Here is an 18,446-nt window from a genome sequence, read left to right on the forward strand (position 1 = left end):
AATTTGTATTTTTAAAAATGTGATTTTATTCCTATCACACTTTAACCTTTTTCTTAAACAAATTTTTCGTTACTATGAAAAATTCGACTGGTCTTGAATTATTTATCTTTTTTCCCCTGAGTAAAAATCTGAGTTTTTCCATGTTTGAAAATATCTGACTTTTCATGTTGAATAAACTTCACTGTACTCTAAGGACTTTGGGACATGATCAGCTTTAATGCATCACGTGACGCATCTGTAATGAAGTCGTTAGCTTAAATTTGCTTTGTGCCTCTGGCCTGCGCACATCTCTTATTATATACTGTATGTACATCTTTTATCGTTCACGCTTATTTCCCTCGTGCACTCGTTAACTAAATAAATAATAAACATAAAAACGAAATGTCAGATGCTCAGAAGGTTCAACTTATATGCTGATACTTACATGGGCACTCTTGTAGCCACCCAGTAATGACAATCTGTAACAATTTGTAACAAAAATAGACATTCAAGTTCTACTTGCACATTTGATTACATGTAACAATCTTTAAAATCATGGAGTTTTATATTTTTTTATAAAATATGTAGTTCTTGCGTTGTAGAAATGCGTTTATTTTAATATTTCAAAATGTTGACAGATTTTTAAAAATATATATTTTTAATTACGAAGTAACCCCGAGTTTGCGTGCAAGAAAAACAATGACATTTAAAAACATACAGTCAACATCAGTTTGTCCATCTAATTAACTACAAAGTGTGTGCGCGTGTGTGAGTGAGTTTAAAGGCTTAAGGATTAGAGTCTGTTTTGAGTAACGCAGGCATTCAAACAGCAAACGATCATGAGGTGAGTTGAAACTTGTGAATACGTTCTTGAGTATTACATCCTTTGCGATGAATGCTAACGTTACATCATTTAACAGTGTCAAAGTTTCACTCTTGGCACATATTGACAATTTTTTGAAGAAGAAATTGCCTTAATTTTTATTCTATGACTGGTCAAGAGACACGCACTAGCCTGACTCCAGTGGCCCTCAAATGGACCAGCCATTTAGGAATCTTTCTCCAACAGGAAGATTTCATTTTAAGGGGTACCTTTTTTCTTTTTTTGTTGCAATTTCCCCCCAGTCATACATGAATATAATAATCATGAAAAGAAGTGATGAAAAGGTTACAGTAGCTACTAAAGTCACGTCGATATAGAGTATTATAGAGTATATGACCTTTTAAAGGCAAATGAAGACTTTTGTAAGGCTTTGCTCTTCAGAACTGAGCTCATTCTTGGAATAAGTCTAAGAAGAAAACTAAAGCTGGCATTGGTCCACATTTAGAACAAGTCAGTGTAGCGTGATGGCGCCTCCTGGTGGAACAATATGCTTCCACAGGTAGTTGAAGTTCCACTATGTTCGAGCATTAAACGTTGATGTGCTTTATTTTCCGGGCCATGCTGATGCTGATAGAGGACTGTCGTCATGACTCACACTGAGGAGGACGGTAGGAAACACACGATCAGATAACCGGAAGTTCTTCAATTATGGCGGGAGACGCCATTTTAGATTTATTTTACCCATTTTCCAGTGTCCCGCTTTTGCTCAAATCTGATCGCTAACAAAGTGGAACCACATAAAACGTTAGATTGAAAATAATTTGAATTATTTGGGTCATGTTATTTATGAGTAGACAGACAAAAAAGTATCACTACGCCATACCTGAAATGACAAGGGAGGTTTTTACTTTACAGCTGCCATTTTAATGTACGATTTAAGCCCAATGTGCAATATCCTCTGCCACACAATGCATAGATCTATTTCACTTTTATAACCCGTGCACTATTTTTTTTTGTTATTAGCATTACTAAACTTCATACAATTCATACACTTTACGACACTTTACCACTATTTTATCTTCTTTTTGTAAATATTCATATCTTATATTTTTAGTTTTACTACAATTGCTGTTATTTTTCCATATTTTTCTTTTTATATTGTATTCTATTTTTTATAGAAAAAAGGAGGACTACGGTCCAGAAGTCTCTTTTTGCACCTTTATGCCCCAACTTGTACCTTCCTGTAAATCGAGCTGTTGTTACATGCAGTTTCTCACACGTGAGATTAATAAAGTTCCTCTTATCTTATCTTATCTTATCTTAACTCATTTCCAGGCGTCATTGGGGTCCTATCCATGATGGTGGAAGATGTCGGCGAGGCCGCCACGAGAAACATCAATGGCGCTCATCTTCTTCACGAACTCCTGAGCGCTCCGTGGCTCCGCGCCCTGCTTCAGGTCTGATTCCAACCAAGGGAAGATACGAGGACTCCCGGAAGTGGCTACCATCGTCAAGCATAACTTCCTGTTTTCTTCTTCTACAGATTTATGAGTGCCTGTTGACTTTCAAGAGAATTTTGCCCCGCCCTCTCCTGTCTCACGCTTCGGGACTTTCACGCGAGGTTATTGCAAACAATTAACATAACAATTATGAAAACTCGCTAATTAAGTGACTAGCTGTTGAACTAAGTTACTAATTGACGAACTGATTGGCAAATTAATTGATTGTTTGCCTCACAGAATATCCAATTAACTATTGAGTGAATATTAGCAGGCACACCCGCTTTTCTGCTGAGAAAGAAAGGAGAATTCTGCACTAACTCTGGCTTCTTTCTTTTGTTATTGAGGTCCAGGGTGTCCTGCATACAGTCCAGACTCCTTCTGTGGAGGCTACAGAGCTTCAGATCCTCCTGAGCTCTCCACACATAAAGGTTCTCCATCTAGTCACCTACCGGGTCCTTAAACGGTCCTTAATCTCGAACCATCTTCAGGCTCTGTTGTCCTGTCACGACGCCGTGGCTCAAGCAGACTTCGGACCCGTCTTGGCGCCGCTACCTGACGGGCCGGCTGAAGATAAGGACGTCGTGAGGATCGTTTGTTTGGCTAAGAATGAACAACCTCTGGTCAGAACACAAATGAAGAACTTTTGAGTGGGGACCAGCATTGCCATTTGTCCTTACTGTGTGTGCATGTGTGTCAGGGGGCCACCATAAGGAAGGACAAGGAGACCGGAGAAATATTTATCGCAAGAGTTATTCGTGGAGGACTTGCAGACCGTAGCGGTGTGTGTGTAGTGTTTGTGTGCATGTGCGTGCGTGTGTGTGTGTGTGTGTGTGTGTGTGAGAAACAATAGTTCGGATGTGCAGTAACGCATTCTGTGTGTGTGTCAGGTCTTCTCCATCCTGGGGATCATCTGCTGGAGGTGGATGGGAAGCCACTGGTCGGGTTGGACCCCGAGCAGGTCATCCAGATGCTGGTTTGTCTGCTTGTCAACGTTACCACGATTCTCATGCTCCCCATTTGCCATATTGCTCCTCCCATTTCTTATGTGTCTCAGATTTGTTACTCAAGTCTCAATCATTTGTGTGCTCAGATGAGGTCAGAGGGCACCATTCTCTTCAAAGTAGTTCCAAACACCTTCCAGCTGAGCAGCATCAACAAACCAGTGAGAAACCTTCAGCATCCTCATGTGAGAGATGTGTGCTGAATATCTATTTCTCCTGCGTCAGGTCTACATGAGGTCCATGGTGGACTACTGTCCCTTGCGGGACTCTTCCATACCCTGCCCTGATGTTGGGGTTTTCTTCAGTAAGGGGGAAGTGCTGGAGGTCTTGGACCAGTCAGATGGACAGTGGTGGCAGGCCAGGAAGCTCACCAGCTCAGCCTCTTTTGTTGGATTAATTCCATCCGCCGCCACGTTGAAGAGGTTACCTGACACCACAACTAACTAACTAACTAACTAACTAACTAACTAACTAACTAACTAACTAACTAACGATTAACTCATCATGCTGTGGTGGTGTATCGTTTGTGATGATGTCATCAGTAAAGAGAAGGAACAGAGGGATCAAAAGGAGTGTAAAGATGATAAGCATGACAAGGATGAGTGTGGCGGTGGAGGCAGCAGAGCAGGTGAGGGCCATCCCAAATGAAATGTATACAATTATATAGATGACATGATTTTGAATGAATGTTTTCTGTTTCAGAGGAGGAACCTCAAGAGAAATGCACTGCGGGTAATGCATACTTTTTATAATACTTGTATTTTATTAAGGACAATGTAGACTTTTATAATCTTGTAGACTATAAAAAAACATATGGCTTTTTTAAAATCCAACAGAGCAGGAAGAAATACATATTGGTAGGTAAGTCTCCTGTAAGTTAGTCAGGTAGTTAGTTGGTCATGAAGATAGTAGGCCAGTCGGGTGTTGTGGTCATGCAAGGCAATGTGATGTCATATCTTTCAGAGTCAGAACCATCAGAATTTCCTGATGGGCTCTACCTTGGTAAGATTGCGCAATATTGAATATATTATTGCATAATTTTTAGTTGTAATAAAATAAACGGCATTGTGTCTTTAGCGGGTTTCCGTCGTAGTTTTTGTCTGTTGAGGAGGTCGCTGTCCAAGAGAAGGCGAATGTCTTGCACCAGCATCGCCACCTCCTGTTCCACTGTGGCCACGCCCTACGAGGAAGTGGTCCTGTACCGACGACCCCCACAGGACCACCACCGACTCATCATCCTCGTAGGTGAGAAGAGCATCACTTAGCATACCTTTGTCAACACTTTGGCCTCTCTTTTTTGTCTTATTGTCCATTTCTTTCGTGCTGGACAGGCGCGTCCGGAGTAGGCATCAATAAACTGAGACAGACCCTCATTAAACTCAACCCGGACACATACGAGGGAACAACTCCACGTACGTCAGCGCCTCCTTGAACGCCGCATATGAAATCCGTGAGTAACTGAGTAACGTTTATTATGATTGGCTGCCGCAGACACCACCCGACCAATCAGAGCGTGGGAACAGACAGGCAGAGAGTATCACTTTATCAACAAAGAGCTCTTTGACTTCATGGTGTGCAGCCACAGGTGAGCCTCTTTTTGGATTTTACATTCTTCACACACACCTGACTTTGCGTGTGTTTGCGCAGGTTTGTGGAATACGGCGAGTATAAGGGCCACAAGTACGGGACCAGCATTGACGCCATCGACGAGGTCATCAAACGGGGACGTGTGTGCATCGTTGACATCCAACCACATGTAGGTATACAATACAGCACCGTAGCAGAATCAATACGTTTTACTGTTTTGAAAGAGTATCTGTCTTGTTGTAGAACATTCCTTCACTGAGGACCTGGAAGTACAAGCCATATGTGATCTTCATCAAAGCTCCCACCTTGGAGAAACTTGCACAAACTAGAGTGAACGCCAGAATCATTTGCAGTTACCTGCACAACAGATACATCACTGTAAGACTGAGTAGAACACGTGTCCATACCTCTCAGGTATGAATAATAATTTCTATGTATGTGCTACAGAATCAAGACCTTCTGGACCTGGGGGAGTCGTCTCTGCAGATGGAGCAGAAGTACAAACATTTGTTTGATGAAGTGCTAGTCAATGAGCAGCTAAGTGACACTTGTGCTAAGCTTCATGCCGCTATCCTCCGGGCACAGGTGGATGAAAACTGGATACCTGTCAGATGGACGCGAGCCTAGGACGAACTGGACACTAAATATGGACTAGCATCACAGGAAGCTATAGCACGGACAACTGCTAAATTTCAGTACACCATTAACATTGACGAGCAGCTAGCGCCACCTGCAGGCTGTGTGAATGTGCAGGCATGCGAACAACTTACAAACAAATTAAAGTTCAATGTCAATAGTTTGTCTTTTTCTATCTAGTGATTAATGTACCATTCCAATTTATCTAGCTAGCTACAAACAGCGCAACCTATTTACTTTGCGTACTTACATGACTGCCCATTTTGCTACCCATCAACCCAAATAGCTAACTCGCTAGCAACCTACTGGCACTCATTATTCAACTTGTTACAACATACCTATTTACCCCACTCACCTACCTAGAATATCTAGCTATCAACCTATCTAAACTCACGCCTATTTAGCTCTCTGGCAATTGATGAACTACATCCCTAATATTTAACAACACCTCGCTCTCCCTCTCTGCTAATCCGCCATATGGAGCTAATCAGCACAAGCTAACGAGATTTACCACTGTACCTTTTGTGTTTCAGTGTTATAGTGTTTCAGTTACAAAATACTGGATTACCATGAGGAAAGACACTTTCCTAGTCTTATATATCATTTTCATGACTTGACGTAGTGTTGTGGAGGAAAAGTATGGCACAGTTCATCAACATTTTTGTGCTCTTCCAAACTTATTTTGTGTTATTTTCTTCTTGAATCAATCATCTTTTGAAGATCTTTTGATGGCGACGGTTTGACCCAAGTACAAATCATTCGTGAGGCCTCCTGCTGGTCAGATTAGCGTCAATGGCTGCTCTGCTAATGCTTTGCTAATTACATCATCACAAAGCTCTCCCAGTAGCTCAGCACATGTCCACCTGTCACTCACATCAGTCTCTATGTCGCCATCGTGAAGACGAGCTGAGCGCAAAAAAGCGTGGACAGGTGAGTGGCAGTAGCTTTAGCATGTGTAGCGTACATAACAAAACAGTAGTAATATGAGCAGCATAGTAACATTACTTGTAGTAATATATGTAGCGTAGCACTAGTGCCAGTGGCAACACTTGATAGTAATAACTGTTGTGTCAATAGTGCAACACATAGCATACTAGTTATATGTGTAGCACTACCAGGAGCCATATATGTATCATACAACTACTAGTGGAAGTACTAGTAGCAATGCATGAAGCATACAAGTAGTAACATGCGTGGCATAGTCGTAATTACCAGCAATAGTATACGTAGCATACTATTTCCACCAGACGTAATACATACTTAGCATAGCATACTACCACCAGCAGTAGTAGTAGTAGTAGTAACCAGTTGTGTGTGAATCAAATTAGTACCAATGGAAGTTGCAGAGTACAATTACCATTGTAGTAAAGTAGTATCCGTAATAATAGATAACAGCACGGTTAATAGTTAACAAAGGAGTTGCTCAGGATGCTATCTGAGCTAAATGCTAACACCTTCATCCCAAGACATGTTGTTGTCGTTAGCATGGTAGCATTGCAAAGTGATGACTTTTACCACTCGAAATGTTTTTTAATTAAACATGACCCCGTAGCATCCGCTCTAGTTGGCTAATCCAATCACTGCTAACGTTTAGCGCTAATTGACTGACCTCAATCACTAATTTCATTGGCAGACTGGTCGTCATGCCAACAGTCAAGGGCAGGAAGAGGAAGTCTAAGAAGGAAGTCAACAATGGTGATGGTGAAGGTGAGTCACTGTCTTATGTGTACTACAAGAGTAAAAAAATATTCACTTTAGTGACAGCATCAGTCATTTATGACATCATTGGCTTGTTTCTTTAGTGGGCTGTGTGCAGGTAGGGACTGAGGAGTTGACCAATCAGAACAGAGAAGCTGCAACGCCGGACTTCCTCGATGCAGCGGCACCACAGAAGAAAAAGAAAAAGAAGAGGACGCCCACTATTGGTTAGCCTCTTCAATTTGACTTGATACTTGTCCTCTGTAACAGCTCCATTAAGTATTTCTATGTGGTTTCAGATCAGCAGGTGGAGCTTGTCGACACGCCAAATGGAAACACGGCCGAAGCCGGGGTGGACGAGGAGGAAGCCGCGGTCGCTGTGACCAGACGGACCAAAAAGAAGAGGTAAGCAACTCATTTATTGATGTATTCCTATAGAAAGTCATTGTATCAATGTCTTGCGCAGGAAGACCAAATACCCGGAGCATCACAGCAACGACCTCGGAGCGGAAGATGATGACATTGCGGCGGACGCCACCTCGCCCATTCCCCAGCATTCCTTGTTCTCCGCCCCTCATGGAAACAGTCAACTCGTTGGCAGAGTCTTTGTGGAGAGGAACAGTAAGTTGGAATGTTACTCAAGGGCTATTTTCCAAATGCAAAAGTCTGCATACGCGTGCATAGGGCGTTTCCAGCCTGAGCGAGTGGAGCAGTTCCGACATCCCGACCAGGTGGACGACTACTTGGAGCCCAGACAGATGACGTGGACCACCAGAGACATTGCCGTCAAGGTCCACAGCAGCTTCAGGTGTGATGGCATCGTTATCGTGCGGCATCTTTGGTTGCTATGTATCACATGGTACGATGGTAGGGTTCTGGGCCTGTTCTGCCACGGCTTCCTGTCAGGCTACGCCATATGGAACGTGAGCGTGGTGTACGTCCTGGCGGGTGAGCACATGTCCACGCTGGCCAACCTTCTACAGCAGTATCACTCTCTGGCCTACAACGCGCAGTCGCTGCTCTACCTGCTGCTCGCCATCAGCACCGTGTCTGCCTTCGACCGGTACGTTGGCCACTTCTGCTCCGCCGGGGAGTCCACAATTATTTGATTTGGGATTTCTGCCCGGTGCAGAGTCAACCTGGCCAAGGCCTCCATGGCTCTGAGGGGCTTCATCACGTTAGATCCCGCTGCTCTCGCCTCCTTCTGTAAGTCAAACACTTGAATCATTGTTAGCATAAATAAATCAAGTTATATGATCATTTTGGAGTGGCCTTTTGTGTTGTCTTTCCAGTGTACTTCATAGCGTTGATCCTTTCCCTCAGTCAGCAAATGACCAGCGATCGGATTCACCTCTATCCCACCGCCAACGAGACTCTGTGGTGAGAACTTTAAAAATAACCTTGCGGCACAAGTTACAAATGATCCGATATGGTCATGATATTCCCTCAGGCCTCGTGGATCCGAGGAGCAGATCTTGCGACCGTGGATTGTAGTCAACCTGGTGGTGGCCGTACTGGTGGGCCTGGCCTGGGCCGTCATCTCCACGCGGCCGGATGTTGACTACACAGAAGGTACAGTCAAGTGTTATCCTGTTGTTTGACTCAAAATAAAAGAGCCCTGATCACCGGTTTTACAGATTGGTACCAAAAAAGGGCTTGTACAAATACCAACCATGACAACATCAACATTTGGGTTGTTAATATTTGTATTATTTTATCTATACAGGAGATTAATTTCTTTTTTTGCAGACTTCTTGATGTCCATGGAGGTTGACAGCTATCCCAGAGGCGATGAGAATGTGGACATCCCAGCCTAAGATCTTGTTTGAAATCAAGAATTCCCAGTATATATTCAAAATCTATTTTTCACGGTAATTCTTTTACATTTTTTGTCCATTGTAATTTTGTAAATTTAAGAAATAAAGTAGCAAATTGTTGTGCCATGCCTTTGCACTTTCAAGCATGAGGTGGCGCTGCTGACCTCTAAATCCGAAATATTATTTAAGTTTACAGTTATAGGACATGTAATTTAAGTAACGTGTTGTATTAAATTTATTTATTTATTTATTATCATTATTATTTATTTATTGCCATTATTAGAATTAATGTATGTAACTTTGACATATTTGACATAAAATGTAAATATAATGCGTGAGTAATCTTTGTGCAGATTAGTGTTATAAATTCAAATGATCACATTTTTACTACAAATGAAAAAAAATGTAGAATGAACTTACAAGTGGGAGTTGTAAAATGGTGCGTTTAAGACCGTGATAAGAAATTCGCCGATAGTGTATTTACATTACAAAATTTCATAACTAATAAAACATCGCCAACAAATTAACCTCCAAACGTAACATGGTATATGATTTCATTTTTATTTATTTTTAATTTTTTTTACAAATCAGCGTTTCTTCGTGTAAAATGCTGTCGGTCCCCGTTTTCGAAAGCGCTGATCGCATAGTCGTCGCGCTATATCCCAGGGTCCATGAAGGCATCAGCACGCTGAGCTTGTGCTGTGGCAGCAAGTCAGGCAATCATGTAAAGATGGCGGAGCTTCAAATGCTTCTCGAGGAGGAGATTCCCGCAGGGAGAAGGGCGCTGCTTGACAGTTTCCCCAATTTAGAGAGCGTGGCCGAATACTGCGAGGCCAACTATGTCCAGGTAAGCGCTTACGGGGAAGTGGACCTGATGCGTCGGCGTTTAGGGGAGAAGTGGGCGTTCCACCGGTGCACCGGCCAGGACCGAGTTTACAGTGAACCCCCGTTTATCGCGCCTGAAAATCCATAATAAAGTCATTGTCTGTACAATTGATTTTGCCTTAGAATTATTGAAACACATTTATATGTTTTAAAACAAAGTTAGTAGTTGCTGTGCCGACTTTTTTGCCTTGTCTTGCGAGCAATAAATTGCAATCATATGACCACTTTTCCCAGTAACACAAAAACTAACACTTTACTATTTCTAAACAGATTAAAATTAAAACGTTTCACTTGAGCGTCCATTTTAATTTTCCCCATATTGTCATGTACACCTGACATGAGTCTTGTTTAATATATACTATAGTATTGCAGTAATACAGGCCTCCCCCTCCTCGTAGAAAGAAGTGTGTGTGTCTGTGTGTGTCAGTGTGTTTCTTGTCAACCTCCGGCATGAATGAGTTTGCGCTGACCTACATTGTATTTGTCCTGCTTACACACATTATACACACACACTAACAAATACACATGACACGCGTCCTTTGCCTGTAAACACCAAGCTTACACAAAATAAATGTAGTCACACAGTTGGCATGTTAATACTATAAAAAGGAGTAAAAGATGAAATGGTGACATTTGACATCTTTCTTGTTTGCTTCTTCTGACGTCCTGCCCCAGGCGTTGGACAAATGTGGAGCCCTGGAGGAGACCAAGAGCTACACCACGCAGTCTGTGGCCAGCGTGGCCTACCTCATCAACACTCTGGCTAACAACATGCTGCAGATGCTCGACATCCAGATGTCTCAGCTTCGCTGCATGGAGAGCTCCGTCAACCACATCGCGCAGGTAGGCCGGCTGACCGCACAAAATGGCCAGTAGTATTGGGACACTGGAACCTAGGAAGGAAGGAGTCAAGGATGCAAGGAAGGATGACTGAAAGGAAAGATTGGAAGGATGAATAGAATCTAAATGTACTCTTTTCACTTGTTCTGCATTGGTGTAAATGAATGCTGACAGTAGATAAGCTCATCTTTGTGCCAGCTAGCATCACTGCCGGCGCCAACACTCGCCTACACAACAGCTGCCACCCTCGACACACACACATGCACACACACAGAGCCACGCTGCTGACAAGGCTGAAAGAAGACCGACGGCATCTCGTGTTTTTTTGCTTCTCAGCCAAGTGACAATGAAGGCTGGGTGGATGTGAAACGAACCATTGTACAACATTTTAAAAAGACAGTTGTGTGCGTTCCAGCCCCGCATCCCAAAAATCTATAGTGCGATGAAAATTTGTACATAAAATTGCAACGGATGCTCCAAAAAATTGTCAACAGTCAAGATTGTATATTTGATTGACAGGTGTACGATGCCGCCATCTTGTTGGTGTTTTGCAGACGGTGGGCATCCACAAGGAGAAGGTGGCGAGACGGGAGATCGGCGTGCTGACCACCAACAAGAACGCGAGCCGCGCTCACAAAATCGTGGCGCCAACCAATCCAGAGAGGCCGCTGGGCTACGTGCGCAAGCCGCTGGACTTCGGGGCGCTGGATGACGTCGGGCACGGCGTCAAGGTGATTCCGGCTGATCAATAGCCGTCGCAGTCGCCTGACTTCCTTTATGCCGATGTCGTGACGCTGACAGTTTGCACTTTGTGTCTTTTTCTGCATTCGTTGATGTGTTAAGTGGTTGCTGAGGTTGAAGGTAAATCGTTGGGTTAGGATTTCAAATGAGCATTTCTAGATTGGGTTTGACGTAACAAATAACAGGAAGCATTGTACATTTTTCCTTTGTGTGACATCATGAAGACTGATGTTTCAACAGGAGAACATGAAGGAGCCTGGCTCCATCCCGCCCAGCCAGAAGCCCCCCAGCCCCCCCAAGGCGGGACGCAGCATCTTTGGGTATGTGACGCCATCTTGAATTGCCTGCTACCATTTTGACTCAAACTTCTTTGTGACTGACAATGCAACACACATACATAAACAATTATAGGTGCAACTGGGGACTTTTCTGCATTTCTGGATATTCATTTTAAAGTTAAGTTAAAGTCCCAATGATCGTCACACACACATCTGGGTGTGGTGAAATTTGTCCTCTGCATTTAACCCATCCCCATGTGATTTTAATCCATCCCCTGGGGGAGAAGGGAGCAGTGAGCAGCAGCGGTGCCGCGCTCGGGAATCATTTGGTGATCTAACCCCCCAATTCCAACCCTTTATTATTTGTTTATTATATATTCATTTCTTTATTAGATAATTACATTTTTTAAATATTCTAAAATGGTCTTAAATCAAGATTTCAAGCCAGGGTTCGTGTTTATGTTAATGTTTCCAATGAACCAAATGTGTGTGTCAGAATCCCGAGGCCAGATGATGACACATTGAACTCGGCACACGAGCGATGACATCACACTCGGGCGAGCGCATGCACAGTCACACGGCATTGGGAGGAACGACATCATGCTTTATGAAAGCTTGTTTTTCTTTTGCTCCCTCCTCCAGCATGTAGGTCAGCCACATGGAGATCTTCTCGCTTGGTCGTCTTTTCTCATCAGATCTCTTTCTCCCTGTTTTTCAGCTTCACACTCGACCAAATGTGTTTTTTTTTATTCGAATGAAACGCAATGTCATTTTTTCCATTTCAACTCACATTTCTCTTTCGGTTTTCTCTACTAGGGACATGAAGATCACAAAGGGAGCAAAATGTCAATTACGTGTGTTTGGTCAAACATTCCAATCAACAAACAATCCACTTTAAAAGCACAAGATTAAAAACAGGGCTTGTGATTGCTAACCATAAACTTTTCATTTTGGGCCCAAATGTATTTGGCCTCCCAACCTAACCTGCATATGCACATGCAGGAAGAGCTCCCCCTACAGGACCCTGGAGCCCGTGCGGCCTCCGGTGGTCCCCAACCACTACGCCTGTAGCCCCACCAGCAGAAAGCAAAACAACTGCCAGCGCTCACGCACGTCCAGGTCAGCTACATGGCCGCCGCCACCACCGGAGAGTCCCTCATCTGCTTCTTTCGCTAATCGCAGCGCTTGGCCCCGCCCCCACCCACAGCTGTCATCCAATCCACCTCCCACATTTCTTTGCTGTTTCTTCCGCTTGTCGCTAACATTTTTCTCCATCGCTGTCATCTTCCGTTTTTGAAAAATCCTCTTAATTTTAATTCCATAAAAATGTCTGTTTTAAAGTGGCAGTAGCGGAGGGAGTTACCCCAGCAGCAGCAGTCGGAGCAGCAGCAGAGAGAACAGTGGCAGCGGGACCACCGGTGTGCCCATCCCTGTGGCGACGCCGTCGCCGCCCGCCAGCTTCCCAGGTAACGCGCAAGTAATTGACGGCCTCCAAAAAAGCTCAGTATATATTTATACAGCTTCCTGATGTTCTCCCTAAAGTTTCCCCGAGCGCCGGACCCGCTAGCTCGTCTTCTAGCCCCCCCAACTCTTCCCCGACCTCTTCTTCCTCATTCTCGCCCTCCTCTTCTTCCTCTGCCACCCTAACCATGCCGCCGCCATTGGCGCACGCCCCCCCATCCCCTCTGTCCAAGCCCAACGAGATCCCCGGCACGGCCTGCAGCCTCCCTCCACCGCCTCCCTCCCCCCAGTCCTCATCACCCAAGGAAGGTGAGTTCCTACTTCCTGTCTGGTTCGGAATGCATCTCCTCCCACGTTATTCATCCAATTGACGTCGATGCATCACCATTTTCCAAAAATTGAAATTCAAAGTGTGCATGGTGCACCAGGTGGGGTGGTGCCTCAGTTCTTCAGCATGAATCGTCCGCAGCCTCGCCAGCAGACGCCGCAGGTGGGCGGCTCCCTGCCCTACCGCCGCCCACCTTCTGTCACCGGGCAGCCAATCGGCACGCAGAGCAATGGCAGGCCCTACTACAACGGCCAAAGCCCAGGTAGGTGCTGGGAGAATAGCGTTACGGCTCGGCATGTACATCACAAGTCCAATACAAACAAAAAATAGTTTGAAAAGCGACCAATAAAACCAATTTTTTTGCAGCCTCTCCACCGCCCTCCCTCCTCCAGTTCACTCCTCAGCTCCCTCTCATGGGCTTCGTGGCTCGCCTTCAAGAATCCAGTCAGTATACCACATTTTCTCAACGTCCAATAACGCGTTACCTAAGCGACCCGTTTGGCTTTCAGTCTCGGACGTGGCATCGCCCCTTCGGCCGACCCCTGAGGAGACGGCACCTGCTTGGGCCCCGCAGGACGTCGGCGCACAGGGCGGAGAGGAGGACTCGGCGGAGTTGGAGTACAACGACCCGCATGCGGAAGAAGACCCACCCTGGGTCCCCAGCAATTACCTAGAGAAAGGTTATTATGGGTTAGCTTAGCATCTGACCGCAGGGTTGAATGTTATTTTTGCCTAGTGTTGTGTTTTGTGGATCAGACAAATTTTAGCGGCATCTCTGCATGAAATAAACAAAAGAAATATGATATTCCCTCCCTCCTCCTCCAGTGGTGGCCATCTACGACTACACGGCTGACAAGGAGGACGAGCTGTCTTTTCAGGAGGGCGCCATTATCTACGTACTGAAGAAGAACGAAGATGGCTGGTTCGAGGGCGTAATGAACGCCACCACTGGACTCTTCCCCGGGAACTACGTGGAGGCCATCATGCACTACATCGACTGACTTTTTTAAAATTTTATTTTAACCCAGAAGCCCTTACACTTACATAGTGATGCCATTTCTGAGCCTTGTGTTTTTGATGTTGTGAAATGGAGCCCAGCGGGCATTTTGTCCACTCTTGAAGTTTACAGTGTGGTTGCGTGCACATGTACCATGTTTACATTTATAAACATACACAAGTTGTATTTTATATTCATATGTGCTTTAATCTCAGTTTTTAAGCTATATTGTCCCTTTAAATGATGGAGTTGTACCGTGTGTCTGTGTGTGTATAAATAAGGTTAATTGGTTACAAAAATCCATCCTACACTAACATCGAGTCTGTTCAAGATGTTTAAAATAAAATGTATTGCGATGTTTTGTTCTAAGGACTTGTTGTCTTTTTATAAAAAAATGTGTTCAATATAATTTAAATGTGCTTCACAAATCCCAATAAACAAACAAATGTCTGTCTTCGCTATCAAGCTACTCATCTCAATTTATGTTTCTTTGATTTAAGGTTTAAATAGTCATAAATCATAACTGATACTTAAATCAACGACAAGCCTTGTTTTGCCAACACATTTCTAATATTGCCCCGCGGGAAGCCATTTTTTGGGTCATATTTGAACTACATTTCCCACAAAGCACCTGTGAAGAAAGTGACCAATCACAACTCGGATTCGGCACTACGTTTAAACTACGCCTTCCATGATGCACCTCTCAGGAAACGGTCAAGTCAAATTCCAATTTAAAATTACAACCTCACCGGGTTTTCCGCGTTCTTTCATTTGAAATAAGGCGCCTCCTAGCCGAGAATAGTTCGTTTTTTGGACTAGTAAAACTCTTGGTTGACTTCTGAGTCCTCCGGAGCGTAAAACTGACGACTTTTATTTACGCCATGGCTTCGATTTTTCTGTCGGTTAGCCGCGCTAAGCTAACTCATTGCTAGCCAGCTAGGTTGCCTGCAGCTGGATTTTCAGACTTTCGGGACTTGATGTAACCATGCCTAAAGTTCGCTCAAAATTATTGTAGCGAGTCCCCTAAGGCGTAGAGCACCATGACGCTGGCACCGAAGGAGCTGTCCAACCTGCTGGGCATCATCTCGGAGGAGGCTTGCACCAACACGTTCGAGACTCTGTCCACGCACTTTCACCATTTCTTCGGCAAGGCGGAGCACTTCCGCGCGGGGTCGGTGCTCGTCATGCTCCTGCAGCAGCCCGACCTGCTGCCCAGCTCGCCGCAGCGGCTCACCGCGCTCTACCTGCTCTGGGAGATGTACCGTACCGAGCCGCTGGCAGCTAACCCCTTCGCCGCCGTGTTCGCGCACCTGCTCAACCCCGAGCCCGAGAAGCTGCTCTCGGGTCAGTGTGGCCAAAAGTCCGGCTGTTATTGCAATAAAATGCTTATCTGTCAAACAATTTTTGAATATATTTAAAAATTGTAAGTTTTGTTAAATTGTAAAAAAAAAGAAAATAACAATTGTGTTCGTTTTTAAAATAAAAAATTGTGTACGACTTCAATATTGGAAAACAAATGTACATTTTAACCAAAGTCTTTTAAGAATAAGTGAATTCTATTAAGTAAGCGATAACTTGGCATTTGTTTGCATCCAGGCTTCCTGCCACCCATCACGCAGCCTGAGAAGTTCTTTCTGTCACAACTGATGTTGGCGCCGCCCCGAGATTTGTTTAAGAAGACGCCGAGACAAGTATCGTGCATGGACGTCAGCGGAATGCCGCAGTCCATCGACATCAGCGGCCTGCAGCTCGCCCTGGCGGGTATAGAAAGTCTTCACACCCCTTTTCAAATACCAGTTTTTGTGTTATAAAGTAAATGACTCAAAAAAGGAAAAATCCACTCAAAAGTCTTTCCATGTGACCTCTAAATTGTGCACAACTCAGTGTGTGTGTGTGTTTTTGTTGGTGCAGAGCGTCAGTCCGAATTGCCCACACAAAGCAAGGCCAGCTTCCCCAGCGTCCTCAACGACCCCGACCCAGACTCGTCCAATTCGGGATTCGACAGCTCCGTGGCCAATCAGATCATCGAGTCTCTGGTCACTGAGCCGCACCCACCGTTGGAAAGTCAGTATAGTTGAATTTTAGATTTTGTGCCTCAAACATGGGTGAACGTTTCAAGTTTGGGTTTTAAACCAGCGTCGATGTCTCAAGTAAGCTGGTTCGTTTTATTTGCTTCCTTTCTCAGGTCACTTCCGCCCTGAGCTGATTCGTCCTCCTCCTCCGTTGCACGTGTGCGAGGACGAGTTGGCGTGGCTCAACCCCACCGAGCCGGACCACCGCGTTCACTGGGACCGCTCCATGTGCGTCAAGAACAGCACCGGGCTTGAAATCAAACGGGTCATGGCCAAAGCCTTCAAAAGCCCGTTGTCTGCGCAGCAGCAGTCGCAGGTAAACAAAACTAAAATACTACAAGGCGAACAACAACAATGATGATGGAGTGAATCCCATCACCAATAGTTGCTAGCAGAGCTGGAGAAGGACCCCAAGCTGGTGTACCACATCGGGCTGACCCCCGCCAAGCTTCCCGACCTGGTGGAGAACAACCCCCTGGTGGCCATTGAGATGCTGCTGAAGCTGATGCAGAGTAGTCAGATTACCGAGTACTTCTCTGTGCTGGTCAACATGGACATGTCGCTGCATTCCATGGAGGTTGTCAACAGGTCAGCATCAAACTTACCCACCCTCTCCACTTCTTGTGTGTGTGTTGTAAACTCATCACGTTATTGCGTGCTTCAGGTTGACCACGGCTGTGGACTTACCTCCGGAGTTCATCCATCTTTACATATCCAACTGCATCTCCACCTGTGAGCAGATCAAAGACAAGTACATGCAGGTAGGGCGTTTTATCTTTTTTTGGGCTGCTCTTCATTGGAGGGACGAAACTGACATGGCTCCTGTCGCTGTTGTCCAGAACCGTTTGGTGCGTCTGGTCTGCGTGTTCCTTCAGTCTCTAATCCGTAACAAGATCATCAACGTTCAGGACCTGTTCATCGAGGTCCAGGCCTTCTGCATCGAATTCAGTCGTATACGCGAGGCGGCCGGACTCTTTCGCCTCCTCAAGAGTCTGGACACTGGCGACAGCGGACCTCCTGACGCCAAGACTACCAAATAAGGGCTACAAAAATACTGTAAATAGTTTTACTCCTTTCAATGCAAAATTATGGAAATAAAACTTTTTTGTGGGGGAATTCTGAAATGGTCATAAATTGATTGACTGGTGGTCACTAAGGTTGACATTTTGTTCCAGGGTCATTTATTGATTGATTGATTGAATATTTATTGATCCCCAGGGGTGGGGAAATTCAGGCCCCAGCAGTATCCATACCACAGAGTGGGTATACAAAAAACACACAGATGGCATGAGCGCAACTCAATAGGCTCTCACAAGGCTGCCACACAACGGCGCCACAAAGAAAGTCAGAAAGTGCACAAGATAAAAGCCATCAAAGCAAATCAAAGCTAAAAGACAAAGGAAAAAAAAGCAACAGCGGCCACCTAGCACCCCGCAATACAAGAGAACACCCCAAAACACACAAAATAGCCTCCACGGGGTCCATCGACAGGTGTAAGGGCAGTCCAGTTCAACGGCGCCCAATGGACCGTGGTGGTGAATCGGTGAAAACATCACAAAGCAGGCAAACGTGTGAGCAGCGTCCCGGGCACCCTGTCGGGGGACGTGCAGATGGCCACCACGGGGCTAGCATGGCGAAAGTCGTCGGTTCCGACGAGCACGAGGGAGCGGACTCCCCACAGGTGTTGCGGCTGCAAGGCCAATGCGAGGGACCCGGTCATCACTGGTCGGATAAGCAGGAAGCCGTCGTAGAGTTACGCCGGCCTCGACCGATGATCCCGGTCCGGTCCCAGGAAGAAAAA

At 45.1% G+C, this 18,446-nt stretch overlaps 4 protein-coding genes across 5 annotated transcripts; all 4 read left to right on the forward strand.

The window, feature by feature from the left end:
- The first annotated feature begins 1,448 nt into the window (after positions 1 to 1,448).
- Positions 1,449 to 5,688, forward strand: LOC133159410 (MAGUK p55 subfamily member 4-like). The gene is made up of 18 exons (XM_061286365.1): positions 1,449 to 1,470; positions 2,138 to 2,259; positions 2,346 to 2,423; positions 2,649 to 2,732; positions 2,793 to 2,924; positions 3,002 to 3,083; positions 3,192 to 3,277; positions 3,395 to 3,466; positions 3,531 to 3,749; positions 3,804 to 3,933; positions 4,008 to 4,037; positions 4,269 to 4,307; positions 4,383 to 4,550; positions 4,637 to 4,717; positions 4,797 to 4,890; positions 4,953 to 5,061; positions 5,136 to 5,270; positions 5,340 to 5,688. Exons 1-18 carry the CDS (start codon positions 1,449 to 1,451, stop codon positions 5,517 to 5,519), a joined length of 1,863 nt encoding a protein of 620 aa, XP_061142349.1. The 3' UTR covers positions 5,520 to 5,688.
- A 689-nt stretch (positions 5,689 to 6,377) lies between these two features.
- On the forward strand, positions 6,378 to 9,169 carry tmem237a (transmembrane protein 237a). Its single transcript, XM_061287215.1, has 11 exons — positions 6,378 to 6,458; positions 7,162 to 7,235; positions 7,331 to 7,453; positions 7,526 to 7,631; positions 7,693 to 7,847; positions 7,911 to 8,034; positions 8,098 to 8,289; positions 8,359 to 8,432; positions 8,519 to 8,606; positions 8,677 to 8,798; positions 8,976 to 9,169. The coding sequence occupies exons 2-11, from the start codon at positions 7,172 to 7,174 to the stop codon at positions 9,041 to 9,043; spliced, it is 1,116 nt and encodes a 371-aa protein (XP_061143199.1). The 5' UTR covers positions 6,378 to 6,458; positions 7,162 to 7,171; the 3' UTR covers positions 9,044 to 9,169.
- A 481-nt stretch (positions 9,170 to 9,650) lies between these two features.
- On the forward strand, positions 9,651 to 14,943 carry LOC133159585 (abl interactor 2-like). Of its 2 annotated transcripts, XM_061286699.1 has the most exons (11): positions 9,651 to 9,890; positions 10,604 to 10,771; positions 11,323 to 11,499; positions 11,750 to 11,829; positions 12,790 to 12,906; positions 13,129 to 13,253; positions 13,330 to 13,557; positions 13,677 to 13,838; positions 13,943 to 14,020; positions 14,086 to 14,256; positions 14,402 to 14,943. In XM_061286699.1, exons 1-11 carry the CDS (start codon positions 9,651 to 9,653, stop codon positions 14,575 to 14,577), a joined length of 1,722 nt encoding a protein of 573 aa, XP_061142683.1. In that variant the 3' UTR covers positions 14,578 to 14,943. The 2 variants fall into 2 exon arrangements, with proteins under 2 accessions (XP_061142683.1, XP_061142684.1); XM_061286700.1 differs by lacking the exon at positions 12,790 to 12,906.
- A 292-nt stretch (positions 14,944 to 15,235) lies between these two features.
- cnot11 (CCR4-NOT transcription complex, subunit 11) lies at positions 15,236 to 17,769 on the forward strand. Its single transcript, XM_061286702.1, has 7 exons — positions 15,236 to 15,917; positions 16,170 to 16,334; positions 16,485 to 16,637; positions 16,759 to 16,961; positions 17,031 to 17,233; positions 17,310 to 17,406; positions 17,485 to 17,769. The coding sequence occupies exons 1-7, from the start codon at positions 15,614 to 15,616 to the stop codon at positions 17,683 to 17,685; spliced, it is 1,326 nt and encodes a 441-aa protein (XP_061142686.1). The 5' UTR covers positions 15,236 to 15,613; the 3' UTR covers positions 17,686 to 17,769.
- The last annotated feature ends 677 nt before the right edge of the window (positions 17,770 to 18,446 follow it).

Source organism: Syngnathus typhle, linkage group LG9 (assembly GCF_033458585.1).
Source record: "Syngnathus typhle isolate RoL2023-S1 ecotype Sweden linkage group LG9, RoL_Styp_1.0, whole genome shotgun sequence".
In the NCBI taxonomy this organism is placed as follows: domain Eukaryota; kingdom Metazoa; phylum Chordata; class Actinopteri; order Syngnathiformes; family Syngnathidae; genus Syngnathus; species Syngnathus typhle.